This window comes from Melozone crissalis, unplaced genomic scaffold, assembly GCF_028551555.1.
Source record: "Melozone crissalis strain CALT ecotype California unplaced genomic scaffold, PUWL_Pcris_2 ptg000013l_1, whole genome shotgun sequence".
NCBI lineage: Eukaryota > Metazoa > Chordata > Aves > Passeriformes > Passerellidae > Melozone > Melozone crissalis.
The window spans coordinates 4,751,088-4,776,735 of NW_026535791.1; the positions used below are offsets into that span (position 1 = coordinate 4,751,088).

The window sequence follows — 25,648 nt, forward strand, 5'->3', positions numbered from 1 at the left end:
AATCCCAAATTATGGCCTGTGTTCTGATGGCAAGTGGTGGTGTTACTCCAGGCCTATGGAGGTTGTGGCTGAAAAGGAGAAAGTCTCCTGTGCATGAACTCAGAGGCAGGAACACAAGAAGTTGCCACTAATATTAATAATGCAGCAAATTTAATTAAGAAAATTATGCTATCTGTAATTACCAGCATTTTGGGCCATCTACAGAAGTAAAACTGCATTCCTTTGATCCTCTTCCATTTGATTTGCACTAATACTTTTGTGTTATTCCTAAATTTGAAGTAGAAAGTAATTAGTATTTAGCAAGAACCACACATATTCTGAAAGCATATAAGTGCAGTAGTTTCTTTGTAACTCCTTAATTGTTTAGGTGACATTGTCAAGAGGAGAAAAGGGAAGGGAACTGCTAAATCTAGAATGGCTTTGCCATTGACTTCAGTGGAACTTGTAACCTAAAAATCTGCTGTGTCACTGACAACATCAGCCTTATCCAGGTGGCACATCTTCCTCTCAATGTATTATTTACAGTGTAAAGTTTTGTCTGTAACAATGCTGGGCACTGCCTGCCCCAGTGCCAGATAGCAGCACTGACTGTTTTATTTTGGTGTGTGCCCAATATTGTTTGGTGACAGTTGTACTCTTGTAGCTGTGTGTAGGAGGGGACAGTGACATGGATACAACCTCAGATCTCAGCACTGCTAGTTCCTAGCAGTTCCTGATGTTTTAAGGGAATACATTTCCATATTAACAAGATTTTAAAAATCAGAAATTTGTGGGTGTTTTCCCACCAAACCATGCATCAACTTCAGAGGTATGCAATTAATATTATTTAAGAATTTTCTTAGATCAAAAGAACCACAGGATTTCAAAATATGATTACAAAAATTAGCTTTTATTTCACTATACTTGTTACGGTGTATGAACTGTAAATTTTCTTACTGATTTCTATGTGTATGGAGACAGCTTTTCTAGCATCTCAAAATCCTGTATGCTTTGATAGTTTTCTGCTGTCCTCTATTACTACTGAGATTTGTGTATCCTTTTGAATAATCAAAGTCTTCAGGAGGGTTAATTTTTTCTTCATTCTTTTTCCTATAATAGACCCTACTGATGAATTTTTTTAATTTCTCCCCATTCAGACTCTACAGTGCATCATTATGTGTGCATTTTTGGCAGAGAAATTTCAGTAGTGTTCACAGGACAAGACCAGGACTAGGCTTACTTGAGATGTACTTTTAGGATGAACACTGGCCAGTTGTACAACTCCAAGACAATTAGTTCATCTCAGTCTATAGCATTTTTTCCCATCTGCTCTTTTTCTTTCATGTCTTTTTGAAATATTTTGAGGCAAGGATGGTCTTTGTACTGCCTGAGGATGTATTACAGTCTTTCATAGGTCAATGTTTTATTATTATATTTCAAAATAATACCACAAACTCAGAATATTGCATATCTTATATATGTACACAAAATCACAAAATTCTAAGCTTTTTAATGTGGGTTTTAATACAGGTTTAATCTTCAGGTTTAGGTGAATTTTACAGCAAGCAGTAAGTGTACCTCTGCTCTTTTAGTGTTTAGTCAAACACAGAAGTGCATACAGGTTTCTTATGGGTTTATGTAACCACTCTTCTTTCACTTTGTTTTAGGGACTGGAGCTGTTTCTCAGCACTAAAGCTGAATGCTTCCCTTACACTCCCCTGCTGAGTCTCATCAAACATAGTCAGGTCTTCAGTGTTGCATGGTTTCCAACCCAGCTGGAAAAAAATGGCATCATTTCACACCGTCTGAGCTGTAACAGCTGTGAAGTTAAACTTCAAGGAGCATCCTGTGAGGACCCTGAAAGTGGATTTATGACCTTTCCAATCTATTTCTATTTCCTCAGAGTCTCAAAAGGTCTAATGGAGTAAGCTTAATAGTATATGTAAATAAAGCAAGAAATAAAAATACTTCAGTGTTTAGGGGGGGTCTCAGATATGGCTACAGGTGTCAGAAGATGTGGGACAATATGGTGCCAGTTACTCTGCCTGCAGATTTGTGCATGCTTTAGGATTTTTTTTCTGCTGGTTCTTATTTTAAATAGTATTCCTGCTATTGAAGGACATAAAATTTGTAAAAATAAATCCATTTCTGTTTATAAAAGGATCACCTATTAATAAACTGAAGCTTTTATTATGTATCACGCTATAGTCAATAAGCTAGTTTGGGGAGTTAGAGAATTAGCATGTTACAGTATGTGTGGTTGAAGTCCCCTCCATCCAATTATTACATTTTCGGGAGGTGGCATTGTTCTGTTAAGTGTAGCAGGAGATTAGCTTTAAATTAGATTTAGTTTAATGAAGGTCAGACATATAGATAAGGACATTGTGTTTAATTAGTAGTCTCAGTATTGGAATACAGCATTTCTTGTTATAGCATATAATTTTGAATGTCGAAATAATTGTAATCAACTGTCAGATCAAAATGTCAGACTATAGCAGGTGTGCCATGAAAGTATTTATACAGTGAGACTGTTACAAAGATTTTTTTATTTGTGCATTATTTCTAAGGGTCAATCTCTGTGGTGAACTCATTCACTCATTTAGAAGTCACTTTCATTCAAGACCCTCTGTCCTTCTCACTGTAGTACTGCATCAAATTCAAATTTTGCCCACAAAACATAAGAAGCATAAAAAGCAAAGTGGTTTGCTTTATCACATCCCTTAATATCATTTTTTTCAGACATTTTCAACCCTAAAATAGTTTTTGCTTCTGTGGATAATGTCATTAACCTCCACTGATTCATGACACTCAACAGGTTCACACTTGTCTGTGATGAACTCTAGCAATTATTCCTTAAAGTACCCAATGTGCCTTGACTAAAGCAAAGCAATCAGCAAAACAGATGCCAACAAATTGGCAATAAATATTACTCATCTTTCCACACGTGGTTTGTGTGGCAATGGAAATGTTGAGACAGCATTCAGAATCCATTATGGAAAAAGACTTCTGCTTTGAAGCACACAGAGGAAGGTTGGACCTGCACAAAAATATCTAAAAACAGTACAGGCAGCCATGGCAGAGAGATGCTCCAGCTCTTCACCACTGAGATTATTCCTTAGTGCAAAAGCCATGACTAATACTTCCCAAATTCAAACCAATGTGAACAAGTTACCCAAGTGATTTTCTGGCTGTTGTTGGGTTTGGTGTTTGAAGTAGTAGATACCACCTTTTGGTCACTGATGGAATAATAAGCAGTTCTACAGTACAATTACTCAGATAAATACTTTCACGTATATATTTATATATGAGTAGTTTTCAATAATTTCTTTGTATACTTTCATACGTTTAAGAAGTTACAAAACATTATTTTTCACTACATGTGCATGAAGAGATGTGTGCTTCTTTGTATATACTTTGTAAATAGAAAAAAATCCAATGTGCATTTCAGTATATGGCAAAATATTTCCAGAACATACAGAGACTTAACTTTTCACTAATAACAGTTCTTGAAAAAGCAATGTTCAAAAATTTTGCCAGCATCTGCCACAGTGTGTTTTCCCATTGGAATTTAAAATTTGTATAATTGTTTTATCCAGCAACCCTAGAAAAAGATACTCTTTTTTTTTTTTTTTTTTTTTTTTTTAATGAATGAAAGCTTGAGAGCAAATTGGGAGTAAAAAATTAAGAGAGTGTTTTTTAGATACATGTGTATATTTTGTATATACTTTTTTCCTTAATTTAACCAAATTGGTCTTTTGTATATTGCCTGTGGCAAGCAATGTTGTACATGCCAATAGAAAACATCCACTATCACTGCATTTAGACTGCCCACATGTCATGTCTAGGGACTTACAGTGCTGTTTTAAATACTCCTTTAACAAATGTAAATTAAAACCTTGTATAAATTGTTTTGTAATACTTTTTCTACTTGTGAATAAAATGTTATGTGAACCAGTCTTGGTTTGTTGACCTCAGATTAATAATAGCTTTCTATACAAATTTAGTGATGAATTCTTCTAATTCTTTTAGAATTTCACAAAGGGGTAATTACATTAAGGTTATGGTAGAATTTGGTGCGTCTTTGTCTTGAGATGTTTGCAGTTTAGCAGTAACATCATTCTTCAAGCAGGAGGATCCTGAAGAAGCAGAAAATTAATATCAATGCTTAAAATCGTAGTGCTTCAAAATTGTTTAAAAATTCTGCTTCTCAAGAAAGGGAGAGGGAAAAGAGGTGAGGGGAAAAAGTCAAATTGCTTTCTTTACAATGTCTTAGAAAAGAGAACCTGGTGCTCCACACCACTAGGTTGTTTCAGACAAGACAGATAAGCAAATAATGAGAGGAGCTGTATTTTTGGAGCAGGATTGGAGTCATGGCCCCAATTTAAATTAATAAGAAAGGAATGGCACAGTCTGACTGACAATAGTAGAAGACTGAGGAGAAAGAGTAATTTGATAATTGCGTAAAATTGGTCCTTATGATAAAGCCGTAAGTGGTGACTGGAAGCTGAATCCAGATAGGGATTGCAGATAACATAAAGCCAGGGTGCTTGTCTGGAGTGATTTTTGGGGGGAAATTTGGGGGGAGACTCAAAAGCTGCTCTGTCCCTGTCTCTGGGTTAGTTGAGCAAATTCCACATTGATTCTTTTCAGTGTAATGCTGTTATTTGTACATTCTTTGAAGTACATAATTCAGAGCTTAACTGGGGATCCCCTGCCCAGAATAGCAAAGACTCCTCATACCCCTGTGTCCATGTGCTGCACTCCTGAGCAGCTTTCTATTTGTTTTCTGCTCTGACTGCCACATGCCCAGCCCACCTGAGTGTCCTTGGAGTTCACCTGGAGATCTGCAAGTCTGCACAGCAGCACGTGGCGTGTTTAGGAGGTCACCTTGTGCCAACACAGGGATCTTCATGACTCTCAGCACTGCTGGAGTGCCCCTGACAAAAATTTTTAAAAATATAATCAATAAACAGGAATTGAAAAACAGATATTTACTCTATCTGGAAACAAAGCACAATTCAGAACACATGACATACATAACCACAAAATTTGCACAGACGTTTGCTCACACCAGTTACTATATAAATGTCATTAACCAGGCTGCAATTTCCCATCCAAGATTTTCAGAAGGTCTAGAAAAAAAGCCACCCACCCCAAAATCTTTTCCCTGCTTGCATTCCTATTCAATACAACAGTATTTCCTGCCTTTTCTACAAGGTAGACCAAGCCCTTAATCCAGTCCTCCCCATCCTACCAGGAGTTTGAGATCACATGGCTTTTCCCTTTGTTGTGGGCTCTTTGAGGGCCTTTGGTTTGCATTCCTATGAAGTCCCTCCAAGCAACAACCTCCATGCATTAAATTAATCCTCTCACTGTCTTTGGTGATGGAGGTTTAGATCACTACCTGCAGCACATTCCAGCACAGACACTGCTGCTTTGTTTTGCCCTTTTAGAAAAGGAGGATTGAAGGAGGGTGCAGTGTTTTATCAGGCATGGAGCAAGCTGAGGCTGGGCACTGCAGGCAGAGCCACACAATGCACACTTTGTGCTGGCAGGGTGCAATTTAATCCATATTTAGTTTTGGCCTGAGTGATGGTAAAACCCACTTGCTCTTCCCATAGCAGCACATGAGCCATTTCGATTATGTCCGATAAGGTGGTGCTTTCAATAGGATAAAAATCATCGTGGGGGGATTTGCTGGGGAGCCTGCTGCTCTCCACACCAGCACTGAATGATGGGATTAGAGGAAATGTTTTCTAATAGCCAGCTGACAGAGAGGGTGGCAGACTGGGGGCACACTGAGGCTTCTACACAGTGCCACAACTTCAACAGCAGGGTCAGCCGAGGAGGACTGAGGGGGTTTTCCCATCATTTGATTTTCTAAATCCTTATCACAGTTGGATTTTTTTTTCCTTTTGGTTGATCTGACAAAAGGAGATTTGGCTTGCTTAAAAGGTTATAAATGACATTTTTCTAAAGCATTGGTGGAAAAGCAGACAAAAAGAGAAAGCAGCTTTTAGAAAGTGCTTTCCCTGAGCCTCAGTCTTTGTGGAGTTTTCCATTTCTTTTGCCCAGGTTTCAGTCTCAGTTTATGGATGGCTAATTCACATGTTTTTTAGCATGCAAAAATTCCCTTAAGTATGGCAGCTAATATATCAAAATCTGGTTGTAACCAACAGTTTAAGGGAGAGCACCGATTTACAGCTTAGAAAAAATATTAAACTATTGGAATTCCAGAGATCATTTTGATTTGCTCCAGACCTCTATCACACAGTTAATTGGAACATAACAATAAACAAATATAAATACAGAATGTGTACCAAATAATGAACTTGTCACCTTGCACATGACCTGAGGCAGAGCATTGTCCAGGTCAGTTACTAATTTTATTACTAAATCCTTAAATTTCAGGAAATTACAGAACACTGTGGACCAATTCAGGGGAGGCCTGTACATCCACCATGCAAGCACTTATTCTGCATGTGGCAGAGATTACAAAATGAACTGAGAACATTTTAAAAAAATACTAAAGGTTGTGTGTTGTGTTTCAGTTTTTTAAAATGCCTTTCAGCCCAGGCATCCAAGCACAGTAGACATTTCACAGGCCAATATGGGAGCCTTAGGGGGAAAAAGTTGCACACAATGGGTGTACTACAGACCAATATTGAACAAAATTGCAGCAGCAGAGGTTATTTGTCATTAAAACTAGAATGAGAAAAGGATATCTAGCTTTTAGTGCACCAAAAAGAAAAAGAGCGAAAAGGGGCCATTACATTGCAAAACATATTTTAAAAGCCAAAGTAAAGCACTAGTCTACAGCCACCTTACTTCTCTAATTTCATGCTCAGCTAAACACCCATAAACTCTGCAGCAGCCCAAAGCAAAATGAGGCAGATCTGGAATCAGCAGAGTAACAGCATTTACCATGCCAGTTTTGTCCATACCTTGCAAATGTGCTTTTTTCATTTTGATCTTGATTCCAGCACCACCTGGTAGCTGAGTTTACCCTGAAGAAATTCAGCAGCAAGTATCAGCTGGGCCATTTGTTGTCTCTCTGTTGCAAGAGAAAAAAGAAAGTTTTTGACCAACCTTCTACCTCTTCTTGGTTTATGCTGTTAGATACAACACTAATTTTGTCCCTTTATCAGAGTTTCAGCTTTATTAAACCTTTTCCCTAAGGATGTTCAGCAATTAATAACCCATAATATTCCAGCAAATAACATTTGCATTTTGTCAAAATTCATCAGACTTTTTTGATATTTTGGGACTACAAAAAGACAAAAATCCTCGACTGAAAAAAATTACACACTTTGACAAAATGCTATGAAAATTTACATGAGGAAGCTTTCTCTGGGAAGGTTTGTGCAGCTACTCTCCATGTTAAACTCTCAGTGTAATGAAATCCTCAATTTAAATATACCTTTAAATATACTTTAAACCTTGGAGGATCTGTTGCTTACTCAAGAAGGACCAATCAATTTTTCATGGGCAAGAACTACCTCAAAGTTATCTTCATGCACAGTTTTTTAACTGGCCGAACAGATGGACTCAGGCAGAAGAGACTCTAAATCCTTTAGGTGATAAAATGCCTGTTGTATTGATGGGTTAATAGAAGCAAGCCCTGTGGGTTCAGCCTTCTCATTAATACAATGGAAGAAGCTGTGGGATCTTCAGGGAAGAGCTGAAGAATGCCATAAATTACATCTCCTGTGGCTTTCAACAACAAACAGACAGCGGCTGGAGTTGACTCAAGGTGTTGGCAAGTGCTGTAGAAGCGATTCCTGAAAAATACCTGAGTGCCAGATGATGTTTCCTAATACACAGAGTGTCACTGAGGAGGGCTTGTGGCATTTTTGGCCAGATGCTTTCTTTTCCTAGAGAAGAAACGTTTTAGTTGCCTTTCTGCAGCGAGGGGACTCTGGGCAGTGGGGGCAGCAGGAGCAGCCTCAGGAGGCAGGGGAGAACAGGGAGCACTGCTGGCATTTCCAGCACAGGGCAGCCTCTTGCAGCTGGTTTCCCTCTGCAAGTCTAGGGGTGCAGACATAAGCTGTAAAAGCCCAAAAATCCCCAAAGATGCAATATTGCACCTTCTGCAGATATATCAGTGTTGTTAGTGCAGCAGCTGAGAGAGGTTAGTAAAAAGCAATTATTATCATCTGTTAGCTGAGGGGGTGAACCTAAAACAACTAAAAGTTTTGGACTCAAGGCTTCCTTGGATCTGCTTTCTGATGTTTGCTTTTCATCCAGTCCAAGGTCTACAGCTGCTGCAGCTCCTCTGAGGATACCCCTGTGGTTCTTACCTGATCTTAGGGAAGAGAAGTTGGCTTCCAGTTCAGCCTTGTCACACTCCATGCTGTGAGAGCTGGAGGGTTTAAATGCCTGACAATCTCTGTTCTTTTCCTAATTGCCTCAGGTTTTGGACAAAACAATAAAAAGACTGTATTCAGATTCTGCTTAACTTGCATTACATTTTCTCATGGGAAAAAAAAAAAAGAAAGGCAAACCTAATGCCACCCAGAATCCTAATGGCCCTGGAATCAGCTACTGCTTCTCTTACTGCTGCTCTGTCCTCTGGCCCGGTAACCAGGCCAGGAAAAAATACAAAAATACCCACATCTTTGACCAGATCAACCTCAACCCACACCAACAACCCATTCTTTAAAAGTCTGCTATTGAACCATTGCCTATGGGTAGTTCAAACAAAAGAAAACAAAAAGGGGCGGAGGGGAAAGAAACAGGAGAAAAAATTGCATAAAAGTTGTACTGGAGAATCATTCAGCAAAATTCCCACTTGTGTATTAAAAGCTCAGCTAAATAACTCTGGGCTGCATGGGAAAACAAGTAGGAAAGAAAACTCTTCTATTCTCTAGAATTACCCTGCCCCTCAAGCATACCAAGCATTTTATCTTCTTAGTCTTCATAAAATATCCATTTTGTGAAGAAGACATGCTGCATTTACCCCTTTTTCTTGACACAGGAGGATTTGTCCTCCCCATCCCCTGCCCCGTGTCAGAAATAGTAACACAGTGAAGACTCTTTCCACTCAGGAAAGGAATGTCTCTCTTTCTTATCCCCTCTCCTCCTGTTTTATGGCTCCCTCCTACCCGTCTGCCTTATTTATCACCGCTGCAATTGTCAGGTACTTGTTTGCCTGCTTTCCTCCAGGTCTGCATTTCCCATTCTCCTCAACTGCCCGGTCTGATCTCCCCTCGACACTGGAAAACAGAACTGGGGGTTTAAATTCATTATTTTGGAAGATGTACCACATGCACAAGGTAAAGCTTGCTTTTAGAAAGGCAGAGAGCTCAATTCAAAGGCAACCTACCCAGGGATTTATTTGGTTGGATTCTTCTCTGTGGACAGCTGCTTCTGAAATGGAAGAAAAAGTAAAGTGCTTAAAATGGAGAAATTTTTTTTGAGTACATGCCCTGATTGGGATTTTTCTGCAAGAACCCTCCATGAAAACTAGGGACAAGAGCTGGTCACAGCAGGAGACAGAGCTATCCATGACAGTATGTAAAAATTGCTGATAACAGGACTCACCCTCAGGTGCTGCAAAATAATTATCTGTGGAAAAGATTAGACAGGTCAGTAGGAAAGTGTAGTGGTTTAAACTGACTGGAAACACAAAGCTGTCCTCTTTTTTTGGTGCGGAACATTCACTTTCTCTTCCCTGAGATAATCTTACCACAAAATACTGCAGCAAAACAAATAATCCTTCATATCAGATCTACTTTGCACACCTGGTATTCGACTCAATTTCCTAAATGGGTGAGTCAAAGCAGGTTGGGCTGACCTGTTAGCTGAGACATAGCAGGGCATTTCCTCCTGTGCTCTTAGGCTGGTGGAAAACAGCACCAAAGAGCAAAGAAGTTACAGCAGAAAGGAGGACACAGTTAAATTGGTCTCCTACTTAGAACTGCTAATTATAAATCAGCCCACAGTTATAATGGTTATAAGTTATTTGGTTATACTCAATTAAACAGAAATTATTTTAACAATAATGTTTTAAAACACTTCAAAAACTTAAGAACAGCCAGATGGAAGAAGTGGAAGAAAGAATCTAATTTTGGCCAAACCAGGCAAGAGTCCTCACAGACACTGGGAGGGGATGCCTGGGCAGGGAAACACCCCCTGCCTGCAGGCTTGCTGGCAGCACTCCACTCCCACCTCACACCCTCATTCTTCACCCTCCCCAGCTACTGAAGCTGAACAGGTCCAGTGTAAACAATAGAATTATATATTTTTCTATTATGCTGTTACAATCTTTACACTTCTACAGGAAAGAAAACTACAGGGCCCTAAAACAGGGCTTCCAAGAGCCCCTTCAGCTGCTGATCAGGGCTGGGCTCTGGCTGTTCCAGTCCCTCTGCAGCTCCTCACCTGCCCCCAGCGCAGGCAGACGCGATGCCGTGGCCATGGCTCACAGCAGCTCCTCTGTCTGTCCCTGCAGCAGGAGCAATCCTGGGTTATCATGGCATCTGCCCCTCCCTTGGCTTTTGCAAAGTGTTTTGTTGAGTGTTTGCTCAAAGTCTTCCAGTGGGTGAGTGGCTTTTACACAGAAAATATGTACACCATTGCAGTGTCCTGCTGTGCTGTGACATGTGGCCACAAAGGAGCATTTTCACTTGGCCTGCTTGTCTCAAACTCTTTATTGGGTGATGGAGTGGGAAACTGCAAACTGGGTCAATGAGTGAGCCTTTTTCTTAGCACTGCTCCAGCAGCTGAAGAATACTTATGTCTGCAATTAATCCATCAGTTTGTGGTGTGTGGAAGCCCAGATACTGGACTATCTGAAAATGGTGCCACTGCCATGTGTAAGCTCTTCCAGTGGTCTTCTGGGTTGGGATTTTTTTGCTCCTCTTTTGCTTTAATTAAGAAAAAGTGAAGTCTCAGGCTGACCTGGACAAGGAGGGGGATTCCAAACACCACAGAGAGCTGGCAGAGTAGGCAGCCAACTCAGTGCAGCACTGAGGAGTAGAAGTCATGGGAAAATGAAACATATTCATCAGCAGTACCAAAAGGGAAGAGAATCAAGATGGAAAGTAGGCTGTACAAAACAGATCCTAGAAAAGAGTAACATTTGTATCATGCCATCTGGGATTGTATGAAGACAGTGACAGTGGACTCTCTCTATGAATGCTTCTCAAACCAGTTTTTAAGGAAGTCTGAGTAAGCTATTCAGGTGATTTACATGTTTCCAGTCAAAATAAAAAATTCAACATTTTCTTAGCAGGCCTCAGCAAGGTTTAATTCCCTCTTTAGAGCTTTGTGAATTCCTATTTGAATGAGCACAGCTGTGCTGTACACATTTCAGTTCAAACTAGCTGAGGATGTGACTTGAGTGTGCCTGCAGCAGCTTCACCAGGACCATTGTGGCTCCCTTGGGACCAGCTTGCTGTAATGGCCCTTCAATTACCTCCTCATTGCTAGCTGATCCCACCACAGTGGTCTGAGTGTGAAATTCAGACCTGGAACTGTAAATTAAATAGTGTAAACTCTCACCTGAACCAGCCAACAACTACTGTCACTTCAGCATCCCTTTTCTGGGAGAGAGAGAAGAGGCATGCTAGACTCAGGCCAACAGGAAAAGCCACTGAAGGCATCAACACTCTTGGTACATTGACACTGTGGCTGCGCTGCTGAGCACCAAGAGCAGGCCCAGTCTCCACTGGTGCAGCCCTCTCGTAGAAAATCCACCAATTATCAACAACTCCATCCCCTCAGTGTCACCAGTGCCCACATTTCTGTGGACATCTTCCACTCCCTGCAGCAGAGATGGCAATTCAGCAGCCTCACTGATAGTGATCCTGAAAGTGGAGTGAGATGTGGAGGCTGCTGGCAAACACCCCAGTGCTCCTGAAGAGTAAGAAAATACCAGTTTGGCTTCCATGGGCCCTGGCAAGGGATGTTATGAGCCCCAGATGACCTCTGGGGATATCAACACTACTCTTTTCTAACCATGTCATGCTGAAACCAGTGCTTCCTTCCACTTTGAGCTGGTTTATTCACATTTAAATTGCTTAGAGCAGTAATAATGAACAGAGAAATTAAAGACACCCCTGCCAGACACTTGCCTGCCTTTCTGTTAGTGTTCTGTTTGTATTTTTTTTTTTGGTACAAATAGCAGTGTTCAGGAGGCTGTAGTATTTATGGTACAGTAATAGGGAAAAGGCAAACAAGAGGTAGGAGAATTAGTTGGCTGCAGAGTTTGTCTCTCCCAGGACCAGCTTTGCAGGGCTGGAGAGCAACACCCTCAGTCCAGATGGAATTTCTCTGTAGGGTAAGTCAGTATAAACAGGGTAAATTTATCTGGTGGATTTACTCAGGTTTATTTCAGTTCAGTGGAGGATGGTAAGGAGCAGTAGCAGTACAAATGGAAAGACCCAAAACTGGCTTTGATAATCTGGCATAACAAGGAATTTTCTCCATTTTGCAGAAAACAAAGCTTTTCACCTACCCCATAATTTTCCCCAACATTCAGGGGGATATAAAATAGAATTACAGGATATCAGCCAAAGCACCAGATCAAACTTCCTATTTCTCCTATTTCCATGTTCATACTGTGACTGAGGTTCCAGGTCTTGATAAATAAACTATCCAGGAGCTCACTTTCAACAAAGCCTCTCAACAAACACAGAAGCCCCATGCTGACTTTGGCCCTTAAACTCTGTTTCAGAGGTCCAAAGCTAATGCAGCATTCACACACATGTCCTTTAGTTGTCTGAGAGCATAGATGGATTTTCTACTGGAGCTGGAGCACCAGAGGGACCTTTGGGTGAGCACAGTGTGAGCTGAGGGTCACCTTCCCCAGAGCTGATGTTGATAAGAGGTGCACAGCCTCTCTGCTCCAGGCTAAAAGCCCAGGTGAATAATGGAAAAAGAAGAGCAAATCTCAAGGCTCCTATTTGCTCCAGCAAGTCCTGCACTCCTGAAGTGACCTTTTCCATAGTGTGTGGAGCCGTTGATTCCAGCTGAGACCACTGCAGACTCAGCTGGAATCAAAGGCTCCTGACAGCCAGAGAACAAGTTCTAAAAAGGGGTTTGTAGCTTTTACTGACCCGCCTAAATTTGCAGAACTTTTTTTTTTTTCCAAATAAGGAGAAAAAGCTGGAGTTGCAAGATGGGATGAGAAACAAACCTGAAGCAGAGAAGAAGAAAAAAAATACAGGCTATAGCCAGAGAGGCAGAGGTGCCAGACCAGCTGACAGATGCTTCTGACAGATGAGGGAAAGGCATGGGAAATGGGATAGCTCACAAAGAAAGAAACTGAATGTGAAATTAGCTATTTCCCTGTAGTCAGCCAGCCTACATCAGTTTTTCACCTACATTTGAGACTGTCAGAAACAAACAAACAAACAAACAAACAAAAAGCTGATTTTCTTGGAAAACTGAGATTACAAACTGAACAGACTATTAAAACCACTTTGTCTTGGGAATTTGGCTTAAACACTAGATGAAATCAAAGATAGCTAATTTGATTAAGCAGAACAAGTTATCTAAATCCCTACTTAGGGAAAACACCGCCAGCAATTCAGCACTGTTTTGCAAAAGACCTCCAATGTTAAACAGTTTCAAGGAGGGCAAAACCTACAGACACATGGCACTTCTCCATGCATGAGGGACACGTTTGCTGGGCAGGCTTCAGGGCAAGACAACAAATTAAACTTACAAGAGATAAGGAGAAAATTTGCCATGATGGTGAGGAACCAGGAGTGATGAGAACTTACCTTGTCACCATCAGCTGAGGTTAGAGACCCCAATGGCACTGCCTCTTCCTTGGAATGGCACTTCTAGTTCTTGGGGAATTCCTTCCCCAACTTCTCTGTGACAGCACAGGGAGAAAAGGCAATATATTTGTGCAAATGTTAAGAGACAATGAACTGTCACTTCTACTCTCATTTGTAATGAGTAGGATTTACTGTGGCTAGCATGAATCATTTTGATAACACATATAATTAGTTTTATAGAAGTTTTAGTATGTTATAAAAGCTGCTCTATCACTCGTGTTCCCCCAGGGCTCTCTTATAAAATGATTTTGTTACAACTGTATTCTCCTTGGAAGTGAATTGCAGACAACTGAGCACATCTGTATGTCAGAGGCATTGTAAGCCAAGGCATCCAAGGCAAGTTTAATGCCTTTTTCATTTCTAACACCCATGTGAAGAAATGCAGGCACTTATGGGCTGCAGCCCTATCAGCTGCCCAAAGCCAAAGACAGCCTCTGCTTCCAGGCTGAGGCTCAGCCACCTCCACACAGCCCCTGGCTGCCCACAGCAGATGCTGCAGATCAGCAACCCAGGAGCTGGGATGATGACAAATTACCTTGGGGGAAAACACTCAACATAAATAACACAAGTCTTTAATAACTTCATTTGAGCTACACAAAGGTTTGTTGGAAGAGGATTTGTCTCTGTGCAGGGAGATGCAAGGTGAGTTAACTGGATTCCATCTTTGTGAGGAAGAAAAGTGGGGCTGGTAGGAGAGTGCACTAAGTGAAACCAGCAAGCCCTTCTGATCTCATACATGTTTTTTATTTCATATGTGTTTTAAATACTGAATGTAGGCTATGATTGAGCCTTGTGGCTACTTCTGAAGAGCACCATTAATAAACAGACTATTTTTAACAACTGCCCTGCTAATCTGCAGTGAGTATGCTTGATAAGGTTAAGGGCTGCTGCAAACATCAGCCAAACACCTTCAAACACCTACCTGACAAATTATTCATGAGGAGCAGCTGCCTGCAGTGTATTGAGAGCTGCTGTCCTGTGGCCTGTAACCTAAAGGGGCTTATCCACCCCAAACTGGCCCAGCTTGGCAATGCTTCAGCTTCTTAGTGGGTCATATTCAGGGCATTTCCCCAAGGCCCAGCTTTCCCACAACATGGGGAAGGTGGATGAGAAATGCTGTTAGAGTACAATACAAACCCCAGGCTGAAATGGGCACCAGCTGCAGCTGTGGACAGGGTGGGAAGCACCTGCAACAGTGCCATTTTGCTTTTCCTCTGACATGATCACAACCCCCTGGTCAGTCACAGCCCAAAGCATCCGTCATCTCCTCCCACCCTCTAGGTCATGTCCTAGTGCAGCTGTAAGAGCAGGTGGAGATGGGGGCACATACAGGTGCCTAAGGAGTGAAGTGAAAGGGTCATAAGGAGTCTGAGGGACAACATCCAGAAGGCACTTCATAGAACCCACGATGTCCTGAAGATTAATTCAGAGCATCTTCTGTGCCTATTTTAGTATTGTACTACGTGATGCTGTCAATGATGCATGAACTCAGTCATGTATGACAAACAGCAAAAGCAAACAATGATGGCATTTGAAAATTGAAAAATTGCACATTAAAAAAAGTCCAGTACTTTGAGGTGTTCTGGACAGAAACCAGAGTTCCTGACACTTCTATTCCAGCCATCTGTGCTCTCTCTCTAATTACTGGAGCAAGAAAAGGCACATAAAAGAACTGGTTCAACCCCATCCTTAGACTGGTAGGATATATTCCATTTTGAAGACGTCTGTTTCTTCTCATAAAGAGTGAATGCAGCCAGAATGGCAAGTTTTAGCCACTTACAAACTGCCTTAGAAGCTACTGGCTCTTTGGCAACTGCTGGCAAGAGGCATCCCACTCCCTTCCCAGTGTGCTTTTAAATCTACACAGCAGCAGAGCACCAGCCAGTCATCCTGTCAGATCTGTACCGCCACTTTGCTTCTGGTTTAAGCAGTTTGTCTCCAAGAGATTTTTTGGATACTTCCTCCAAACAAGAAGTTGTAATGATTTCCTACACCCATGCAGCTCCACATGCCAGCTGTTGAGGAGCAGCTGCAGCAGACTTGAAAATAAACAAATCTCAGCCCGGGGATGATCAGAAGGGCCGACAGACAGCCCTACTGGAGCTGATTTATACTTCCTTATCTTTTATCTCCTTCCCTCTCCTCCCCGAGCACACAAGCTGCTCTCCCACGGTCCTTCTCCCAGGGAAATCCGTGTGCTTGTCTCTTGCTATCATGCATGTTCAACTCTCAAGTTCCTTAACTCTTAGATTCTTTCTAACTTTAATGTAATACTCCCCTTTTGGTACACTGCGAACCTGCTGGGGCAAGGAGCCAATTTGAACTTGTTCCCAAGAGCACACAAATAAATCCCTGGCTCTGGGAATACAAAATCTCCAATACTTTGCCCAGAAGCAATCTGAAATAGCAGACACCGAGTGCCTCCCACTTCACAGCAAGCAGAGGAGGTGCTTTGGCTGGCACTGCTTTTCCAGCTCTCCACAGAAGACAAGGGGAAGCTGCCAGCAGGACAGTTATCCAGCAAGCACAGACTTGCTACCCTTGTGGAAAAACCTCCATCCAAAGACACTCTTCTCACCCACAGTTTGTTGGACCACAAAAGGTGGCTCTTCCCTGGTGGAACTGAGGCTACAAGGCTTCTCTGAATTAATCTGAATTTGGTTTTTCAGAAAACAGTCCAGTTCTGATGTACATTTCTGGTGCTGATCAGTCAACCCCAGCTCTTCTCATACGTTGTCCCTGCAGTCAACATATAAACTAGAAATCAGGTGCAACTTTGTCTCATTTCAGATACCAGCTCTTGTTAAACACTTGTTTTCAGATCAATGCTCAATCTTTCAAATTTATGCTTCTGCATCATCATTGCATCAATCTTCTGATAGACTAAGATGTATATTTTCTAAGCCATCAATATTGCTGCTACAATAATCTCTTCTCTACATTTCCATCTTAGTGTCATCTATAATAGTAAAGTCTCTTACTTTGATATAAATCCATTTTTTATTTTTGCACAATGATTTAGATTCTGACTTGCTGTACAAGCAGCTATTTAACATCTGCAGAAAAGCTTTTATCAGCATATGATATGAATTCTTCCATCTGGCATTCCACTGAACACAAAGCAGAAACATTTTTGAACACCTCTGCCTTTTCTGTTACTGGCAGTCCTGTAATTTCCATTTCAGACTTACTGCTGTGCAAAGAAAGCCCTCTTTTTCTCTGCCCAAGCTTTTAACTCAGAGGTTTTTTGCTTCTGTATCAACCCTTTCCCATGCCTGGCTTCTAATCTATATTAAATTCTTCCCTTCTCTTCCCTGCCTTCTTGAATGCTGCCTTTTCCTCCTGTTATCATCTTTGAGGTCTAGAGAACTTCATCCAGCACCAGCTGTATTTATGTCACCTGGTAGTAATTATTACACAATATTTCAGTCTATCTTAAGTGAATGAGAAAAATAATCACATCAAACATTTAAAAAAATGAAAGCAGCAAAGTTCACACCTCAGACTTTCAAATGTAATCCACCTGTGCTTTTCTGATGTGTTATAATTATGTGTTATTATTTCAGGATTGCATAAGGGTATAATTTCTTCTGAAGATGTTCACTACTTATTTTCCATAGCAGCCAAAATCCAAAACATTGTAAAATTTCAGATTAAAAGCATGATGCTGAGTTACAGTATAATAAACCAAACTTTTAGATGGCTGGTTCAGCAGCCCCAGTGGGAAAGCATGGAATGCTGGAAAAGGATTACAGTGGTTTTTACATTTATGAAGAGCTACACTGCTGGTCACAAGAGAGGTCTCATGTTACTGAGAGTACACATTATTTGCTGGAAAATAAAAGTCTCTTGAAAAGCAAAAAAAAAAAAAAAAAGGAAAAAGCATCAGACATTTGATTTGAACAGCTGGAAGCATTTTTAGAAACTACCAAAAAAAGAGAAAAAATTTAGAATAATATTTCTCCTTCTGTAGTTAGCCTCGTTATGGTGGTATATAATATGTTCCCTGGAGGCTTAATCATGTCTACTGTTCAATCCTCAAAGGTTATTTCATTAAAAAAAAATCAATGGAGTCAACAGTTTCTTCACAAAAGAACCTGAAGCTGTCATTCTGAGATGTATTTATTTTTCTACCAGCTCTCATCTTTGTCAGATATCTCACGAATTATAAATCTGAGCAATAAGCTGCAATCCAGCATGCTCAGGCTAAAGGCAAGATTTTCTTGCTTTCTTTGTTGACATCTGATTTCATATTAGGAAGACATTGTTTGATGCCACTTTGATAAAACCTTGAAAAGACTGTTGTTTGCAGAAGGATCAAATGAGATGGTGAATTACTGAAGTAATAGCAGCCATGAGCATAAAGCAATGTGACTACTACATATAGTTTGAAGAGGTATCTGTACACTAAATCCAATACTACTTGAATTTTCTTTCAATTAAAATGTAGGAGCAATCTCTTAATTGTCAATGCTCTGCTTATTCCGCCAATTATGATGCTTTATTTTCTTTACCGCAGCACTTCCAGAGCCGTGTCAGCACGAGGATTTCCGTTTGCTCAGTTCTTTTTGTCACAATGAATCTTTCAACGTGTGCCAGCTCCAGATAAACATAATCGCTAGTTTGTTCCAGTACAAAACCGAGGCAACAAACAATGAGAGGCTCCCTTAGCAACACCCTTGAATTCCCTTTGAAATACACTTCCATTAAATACCCCACTATGGGCTGTTAAATTTACATTCATCAGCTATTGTATACTTTACAGGCCTTCCCATCTTCACAATGTGGTTCTTCTCACACCTAAACTGACACTTACTTTGTAGGTTTTTTAATGACTTTACTTACAGCAAAATGCCCACCTAGTTTGCTAAGCCAAACCATTCATTCTTTCCTCTCAGGAACCAACTGCAGACCCACAGTGGAGTGAGTCAGTGGCACAAGAAATAAGCCTAGTTGTGGTACAAATCTGAAAATGCACCCACTATGGCTTAACCAATGCATCTAAGAATGTCTAAACCCAGCTCTACCAGAATGACAGCGCTATTCACACAAGGCAACTTCCACCTTGCAAAAACAGGCAGTGAAAAAACTGGGTAAAATATCAAATACCTTTTGCACAGATTCTGCTAAAAAGAGGGCAAATCAATCAGCTCTCACTTTTATTTATCCCTTCCCAAACACCCACTTTTTCTGGCTGGGATCTTTTACCTTTACTTGCTTCTCTCTGTTATTTGCTCTCACGTCTCACCTTTGGTTTCTTCCTGTCTTGCTTCTCTCACTGCATTTCTGCTGAGCAGGACACTTAAAATATGTTTTATAACAACCTAAGGAGGACCTCTAAACAAGGCCATTCCTACAGCAAAAATCACCAGGGGTTTTTTAGGTGGTTTGGTTTTGGTTTTTTTTGATTTGTGATTTTTTGGGTTTTGGGGGTTTTGTTTGTTTGGTTTTTTTGTTTGGTTTTTTTTTTCCCCAAAACATCCTCAAATACCATTTCATAATTTTCTTAGAGGGAAAAAGAAAAACCCACTGATAACATTCCCTTTGTTCATCATCCACTATACACTACACAACCCTACCAAACTGCTCCAGCCTATCCTGGAAAAACATTTTTGTTCTAAATTATTTTGTTTTCCCTCCAAAACCCACCCTCTTGTACTTTAAACAATTCCCCAAACTTGTCCACTCATCGTTAAAAGGAAACTGCATGTGAACAAACTTAAAAGGACCAGATAATCTGTAGGGTACCTATTTTACTCCTTTGTCTCTCTTATGTGTTGCAACATATCTCTTTCCTCCTCACCTAAAATTTTCCATTATAGACCAGTAGGACCACAGATTTACTTCTCCCATCCTTCTCTTCCTTATCTCAAATACAGCTTCTAGTTTCTTTCTTTCCAATTTGCCCTTTGTTTCAAACACAGTTTGCTCTTCCCAATGCAGAACTCCTACAAAAAATATGGTTAAACAAAGTTAAAGAAAATCCATGAGCATGTGAGAAAGACCTGTGTGAGCAGTTCTGGGCCATAACATCAAGAGGTAAACCCTAATAGTGAATCAATGTGTGCACCAAAAGACCTTTCAAACCCCTCCAGTCACCCTGAACATGAGTTCAATTCCCATTTATTCTCTTCCAACAAGATCAAATTTTCTAACAGACCATGCTAGAGGATTTGTTCTCCCAAATTCCATGCTTAAACTCCTATGCAATGGAAAACAGTCATCTTCATAAATGAAACCAAGTGATCCAATGAAAGTATTTATTACTGTTCCACCAACATGAACAGTCAAACTCTAAAATTGTTCACCAAAAAGCAAAACCAGTCACAACAATATTTTATCCACAATTATGAAGACGTACACAATCTTCCATAAAAGAATTCGGTTCTGTTGTTATGAGTCCATGATAAATGTTTCAAAGTCATGGTCTAAGTCTGAAACAAGGGCATCCACAAAATCTTCAACTGAAGGGGATTTCTGCAGCATACCTACAATAAAACAAGACAAGACACTCTTCATCAGGATGCTGTGACCTTGACAGCTTCGTCAGTGGCAGCACGTACTGCTAACTATCTTTTAATGTCGCTATACAGCAGAAACAGCTATCAGATTTCTTCGTCAAGAAAAAAGCGCAATTAGAGTGTAGAGGGATTATTTAATTTCTTCAAGACACCTGTTACACATTTGCACAGAATTGACAGATTTCAAGGCTTTTAACTGATTTTTGTCATTAAGACCTTGTTTAAGCAGGGAATTATATCTGTTTTAAAGCAATGTAACTGTAGACTCAGTCATTCCTAAATGACTGAAATAAAATAGTGATTGAGCAGGTATATAAATCCTTATCTGCTAAGTCTCAGTTCTGACCAAGCCAGAAAAAAATGTATTTTCTCAAAGCATTACATACACCTTAGAACCATTTAATTTAGCCATTTAAAATACAGCTATATCTGAAAATTTTGATAAGGCACAAAACATAAACAAAAGCATTTTTAATATACTGCAGTTTTGGTTTTGCTTTTTTGCAGTACTAGGACTTACCTTTTTTCAAGAATTTAAATTACTATATCTGTTATCTATAGCACTTGGCTACATGATAACAGACAAGAAAATTAGCATCATGAATTAGAATCATGCCCAAGTACTTCGTCAGGTAATTCTAGAAACAGAGAAACTAAAAATTTCACCCCTTCCTCTCCAGAATCCCAATTTTTAGATGGCATCAGAATATATCCTTTAAATTATTTTCAGATGTTTCTTTGTACTTAATATAACCTACAGTTGGTCTTTTCACTGTTATTAACATTTTCAAGATTACACATGAAAATTTACTGCACAACTTGTACCAGAAAAAAAGCCCCAACCAAAAACACCAAAAAAAACAAAAAAAAACAAAAAAAAAACCCAAAAAACAACAGTACAACTGCCAAAAATGTAAAATTTAACCTTTGTATTTCTTTGAAGTTATCTTTCTGGCATCTGCCAATGTAAATATAACCTTGTTCTACCATTTCTGATCGGTGTACCTACTGAACATAAATTTATATTCCTTCACATCCTCAACAATATTTGCTTTTGGTGGAAATTATAATTGCATGCTGCTAAAAGACTATAATCATTTACTATAACACAATGATTCAAAACCCATCAGGAAACAGATCAGCTCAAAGTAAATTGGTGTGAGCAACCAAAAAGAATTTTGTTGCTAAGACCTTACAGAATTCCATTTCAATCTGATTTAAAAACATGTTACAAGTGTCAACACAAACTGCCATGGCCCAGTAGATTAATAGCAAGCACTAAAAGGAAAACAAATCTCACACTATATATAGATTGACTGAAATGCTGTTAAATGAAGTTTGCATCAAGCTATTTTCAAAATGAAAGAGAACAGAATTAATATTTCCACGTACTTAGTAAACTTGTCATCTACTCTAATGTTAGAAAAATCACAGTGGAATTATTTGTAGTTCACAATGAAAAATGGCTTGCTATGTGCTGGGCTGAGAAACAGATGTGTGCAGATAGCCAGCTACTGATCTGAGCTCCCCAGAGCCGTGGCCTCTTGCAGACTCCCTCTCTCGGGTTCCTGGCTGGGGAATATGCATATTTGCTCCCTAACAGCCTTGGAAAAATTCCAGTTAGACTCATATTTTCCTGCAGTTTTCACAGAAGAGGAGAGTGCCTTAAGAAGGTGACAGGGATGGCAGCCCACTGGAACATGTACAATCACTCCTTTTTCACCAGATACCATGATTGAGAGATGACTAAAATACTGCAGAGATGTTACATAAAGATGGCCATAACAGACATAACCACCACTCCTCGAGCCCCATTACACAAAACTCTCCTGCCATTACTGACTTTATAAAAAACAGCCAGTCTGGAAGATGTTCAGCCAATTCTTTGACACACTAACAACTACTCTGCCAATTATCAATACACTGGAAAAAACCAAGAGCCAACAGTATAATGATAGACAGAAGAGAAGAAACTGAAGCTGGGATTATCTTCAAGGAGATTTAATTTCCCCTCTTACATAAAAACGGCAAATCATAACAAAAAAATTCCAACCCTTGATATTACAAAATTAATAAGAGAAATACAATTAATTACAGTATACTTGGATATATTTTAGGGCAGCTGAATACAGTCTTACCAAATATCACTCAAAACTTGTTACAAATTGTATTTATTTATTAAAACCAAGTTTGCTTTAAATATGTAGGAGATTCCAAAATCATTCTGGCAATGGTGATGTCAACTGACTTCCAATCCAGCTTTTGATAACAAAAACAGATTTCAGATTTCTTGCATTAGAGGTTTGTTGCACTCCTATTTTCCCAACACTGACATCAAAAGTAGACACCAACAGACTTCACTTTTGCAAAGAAGGGATGGAGAGTAATTGAGGTCATTGCTAAAGAACTCCCACTGTAGTGAAATGATCATGCTCTCATTAAATAAATAACTACAGATTTTAGAGTAAGACAGTTCCAAAAGAAACAGGCAATGATGGTATTTCTGTGTTTTAACCTCTTACTCTACCCCGATGTGCTAAAGAGTGGCCATGTCTCTCTTCAAACCCCATTAAAATATATCAAAGCAAGATCAGCTGTGATGTATTGTAAGTACTCAGCACTTCAGTCTAAATGATTTAGTAAGATGTCCACAAGGTCTGATGGTTGCAGTTTTCAAATTTAGGAGTGTATTTTAATACGTTCAGCCCAACTCCTATTTCAGCTCAGTCTCTCCCAAGCCTAAGGCAACTGCATAGCTTATCTTCACCGCTTTGAAGTTTCTTTCACATTACAGCACTGTGGTTAACCACACCCTTTTGAGAGATGGTTAGCTATAACCTACAATCACTGAAAATTGAGAGAAGAATAAAGCCTGTGGCAAAATTTGGCCTCTGCCCCCCTGGAACACTAATTATTCTGGGTCCATGTAGTTTGAGCTAAGTATGTTGCCATTCACATCAACTTCTAGGATTCATGCATATTTCTTACACTTTCAAAGAGACATACAATCATTATCTGAAGATTTTTGCAGCCTCTTCAAATTATAATTACTCCATGAAGTACAGTCTGAGGCATGGAAAAGCAAATTTTCAAACAGCATTGGAGCAAATGGGTGTTTATTTATACAGTCAGTTGGTTTGGTTACCATGAAGGCTCAGAGCTGAGTATGACTGTCTGCAACGTAATACAAAAAAGCAGGAGCGCAATCTCACATGCATTTCGCACAAGGACTTCTTCAAAAGCCCCAAGGACAACGTGGCTGCACCAAGGCTGCAGGAGAAGTGCACTCCAGGATATGTTCCATGTGCTTAGTTCCCAAAACATCCAACCCAGTAGTTTTCACACTGCAATTCACTTTCTGCCTATACACCTGGGTTTCTTTCCAGCCAGAGAGTGCCAAGGGAGAGAGGGAGGAATGGTGCACACCTGAATCTTGTTCAGACCTGCAACCAGCACACAACTGGACCTGGAAGGGATACCTGGGTTATATAACTTCAAAGGAATTTGGATTCCCTAATGCCATGTAATCCTAGGAAGGAGAAAATCTGTAAGAGCCATGTAATCAACACAAAATAACAGAGGAATCAAGTTCTTCTTAAAACATACTTTTTCTCTAAGGAAAAATTAAAAGAAAATAAGCCTCTTGGACAAAACATTGTCTACACATTTTCAATTGCTCCTGATATCCATATTTGTGGCTGTTTCTGTATTTCATTGACTATCAAGGGGGTAAGATAAAAAGGATCTCTTCAGAAAATGTTTGAAAAGTTCTCAAAAAACCTCTATGATTTTGGCTTTTTAAAAGGAAACAAATACCAAGAGAATCAAATGCAAACAACAACAACAAAAAAGTATATTGTGTTTCCTAATTAAAGACTAGTTCAAACAGGAACCTTGTCAGCAACTCCACAGGTCAGATCCTTTATCTTTCCTAATCAGTACATCTATGGAATCATGTTGGAGAAAGATGAAAAGCTAGGGTCATATCCAAACACAAAAGAAAAACAATAGATAGCTTCTGAGAAGAAAATCATAACAAAGAAGCTGCATAAATGAAATGTGCTCGTGAAGTAACCTGCTATCAAACAGCCAATGAACATGGCTAACTTCCTAATGAAGTATGGAAACACTTCAAGGGTGAGGCTGCAGATGTGCATCCGAAAGCCAGACATGTGCAAGCCCATATAAAAACCACCTGAAATAATAACCTAAAGAACTTTTTAAAATAGGGTACTAGTGAGCACAGATTCTTGACTGTTTCTCTGAAGAGGAGTAAAATCAACAAGCTTTAAAGTGGAATCTGTCTTTAATCAGATATGTTTTGTTATCTGCTATAACTGGGAGCACAGTTTTGCAACTGATGGAAACCAACAGGAGATGGAAGTCAAGTAGTCTGGAATATCAATTATGAAAAAAAGCAGCAAGAGAAGTCAGAATCTTATTGAACCTAAACACATTGAATTGTTCCTACTTTTCTCCATAAATTCTCATTTTTTGTAAGAAATACAGACCAATCAAGTACAAATATAACTTTTTTCATCAGGTGTGTTCTATGATTGATTTAGCTTCCAATAATCCCAAATCAGCAGCCAAGTTATTGTCTTGTCAGAGCACCCGAGTCACCCTGATTTCATTCTTCAGGAAGTCACTCAAGCACGTTTGTTGAGTTTTTTACTTAACTACTTTTACTCTCTACAAATGAACATCATGATAGGCACAAAGAATCTGCTGATGAACACTTGTTATTTTTACGATCTTGAGTATCAGTTAGGATTTCTGAATAAAGAGTGTAAATGTGAAATTCAGAATACAGAAAAGGCCAGGGAGATAATCTGAAGCAAGGAAGGTGTATCTTTGATGGAAGAGGATCAGATCATGGTACACTTAAGAAAACTGGGCATAAACAAGCCCACAGGCCCGGGCAGGATGCACCCTGAGTGCTAAGGGAGCTGGTATGGTAGATGGCATTGCTACGCAACTCTTACTAATCTATTAAAACAGGAGAGGTACTATAAGACTGCAAGAAAGCAAAACTCATGTCTATCTTCAGGAAGAGCAAGCAGCAGAACCTAAGGAACTGAGGCTGGTCAGTCTCACCTCAGTCCCTAGGAAGGGTCTGGACCAACTAATCCTGGAAACTGTTTTCAAACTCACAAACAGCAAAAAAATCAGGAACAGTCATGGATTCACCAAAGGCAAGTCATGCTTAAGTAACTTGATATGATGAAATAACTGGTCTGGCAGAAAAGAGGAGAGCAGTGCACGTCACCTCCTTTGGACCTCAGTGAGCCTGAGCCCTTTGACACAGTCTCCCATAGGATCCTATCACGTGCAAGGGAGAAAGCCAGTTTTACTTCC

At 39.9% G+C, this 25,648-nt stretch overlaps 2 protein-coding genes across 5 annotated transcripts in view; one reads left to right on the top strand and one right to left on the bottom strand.

Moving 5' to 3' along the window:
• Window positions 1–1,787, top strand: part of TNFRSF19 (TNF receptor superfamily member 19) — a 54,864-nt gene extending 53,077 nt beyond the window's left edge. For all 3 annotated transcript variants that reach the window (XM_054271901.1, XM_054271902.1, XM_054271903.1), the window contains one exon: window positions 1,647–1,787. The gene's annotated coding sequence lies outside the window, so the exon portion shown is untranslated. The remainder of the gene's footprint in view (window positions 1–1,646) is intronic.
• An 18,225-nt stretch (window positions 1,788–20,012) lies between these two features.
• Window positions 20,013–25,648, bottom strand: part of MIPEP (mitochondrial intermediate peptidase) — a 65,517-nt gene continuing 59,881 nt past the window's right edge. For both annotated transcript variants that reach the window (XM_054272081.1, XM_054272082.1), the window contains exon 19: window positions 20,013–20,257. In XM_054272081.1, coding sequence (XP_054128056.1) covers window positions 20,163–20,257 — 95 coding nt within the window. In that variant the 3' untranslated portion in view covers window positions 20,013–20,162. The remainder of the gene's footprint in view (window positions 20,258–25,648) is intronic.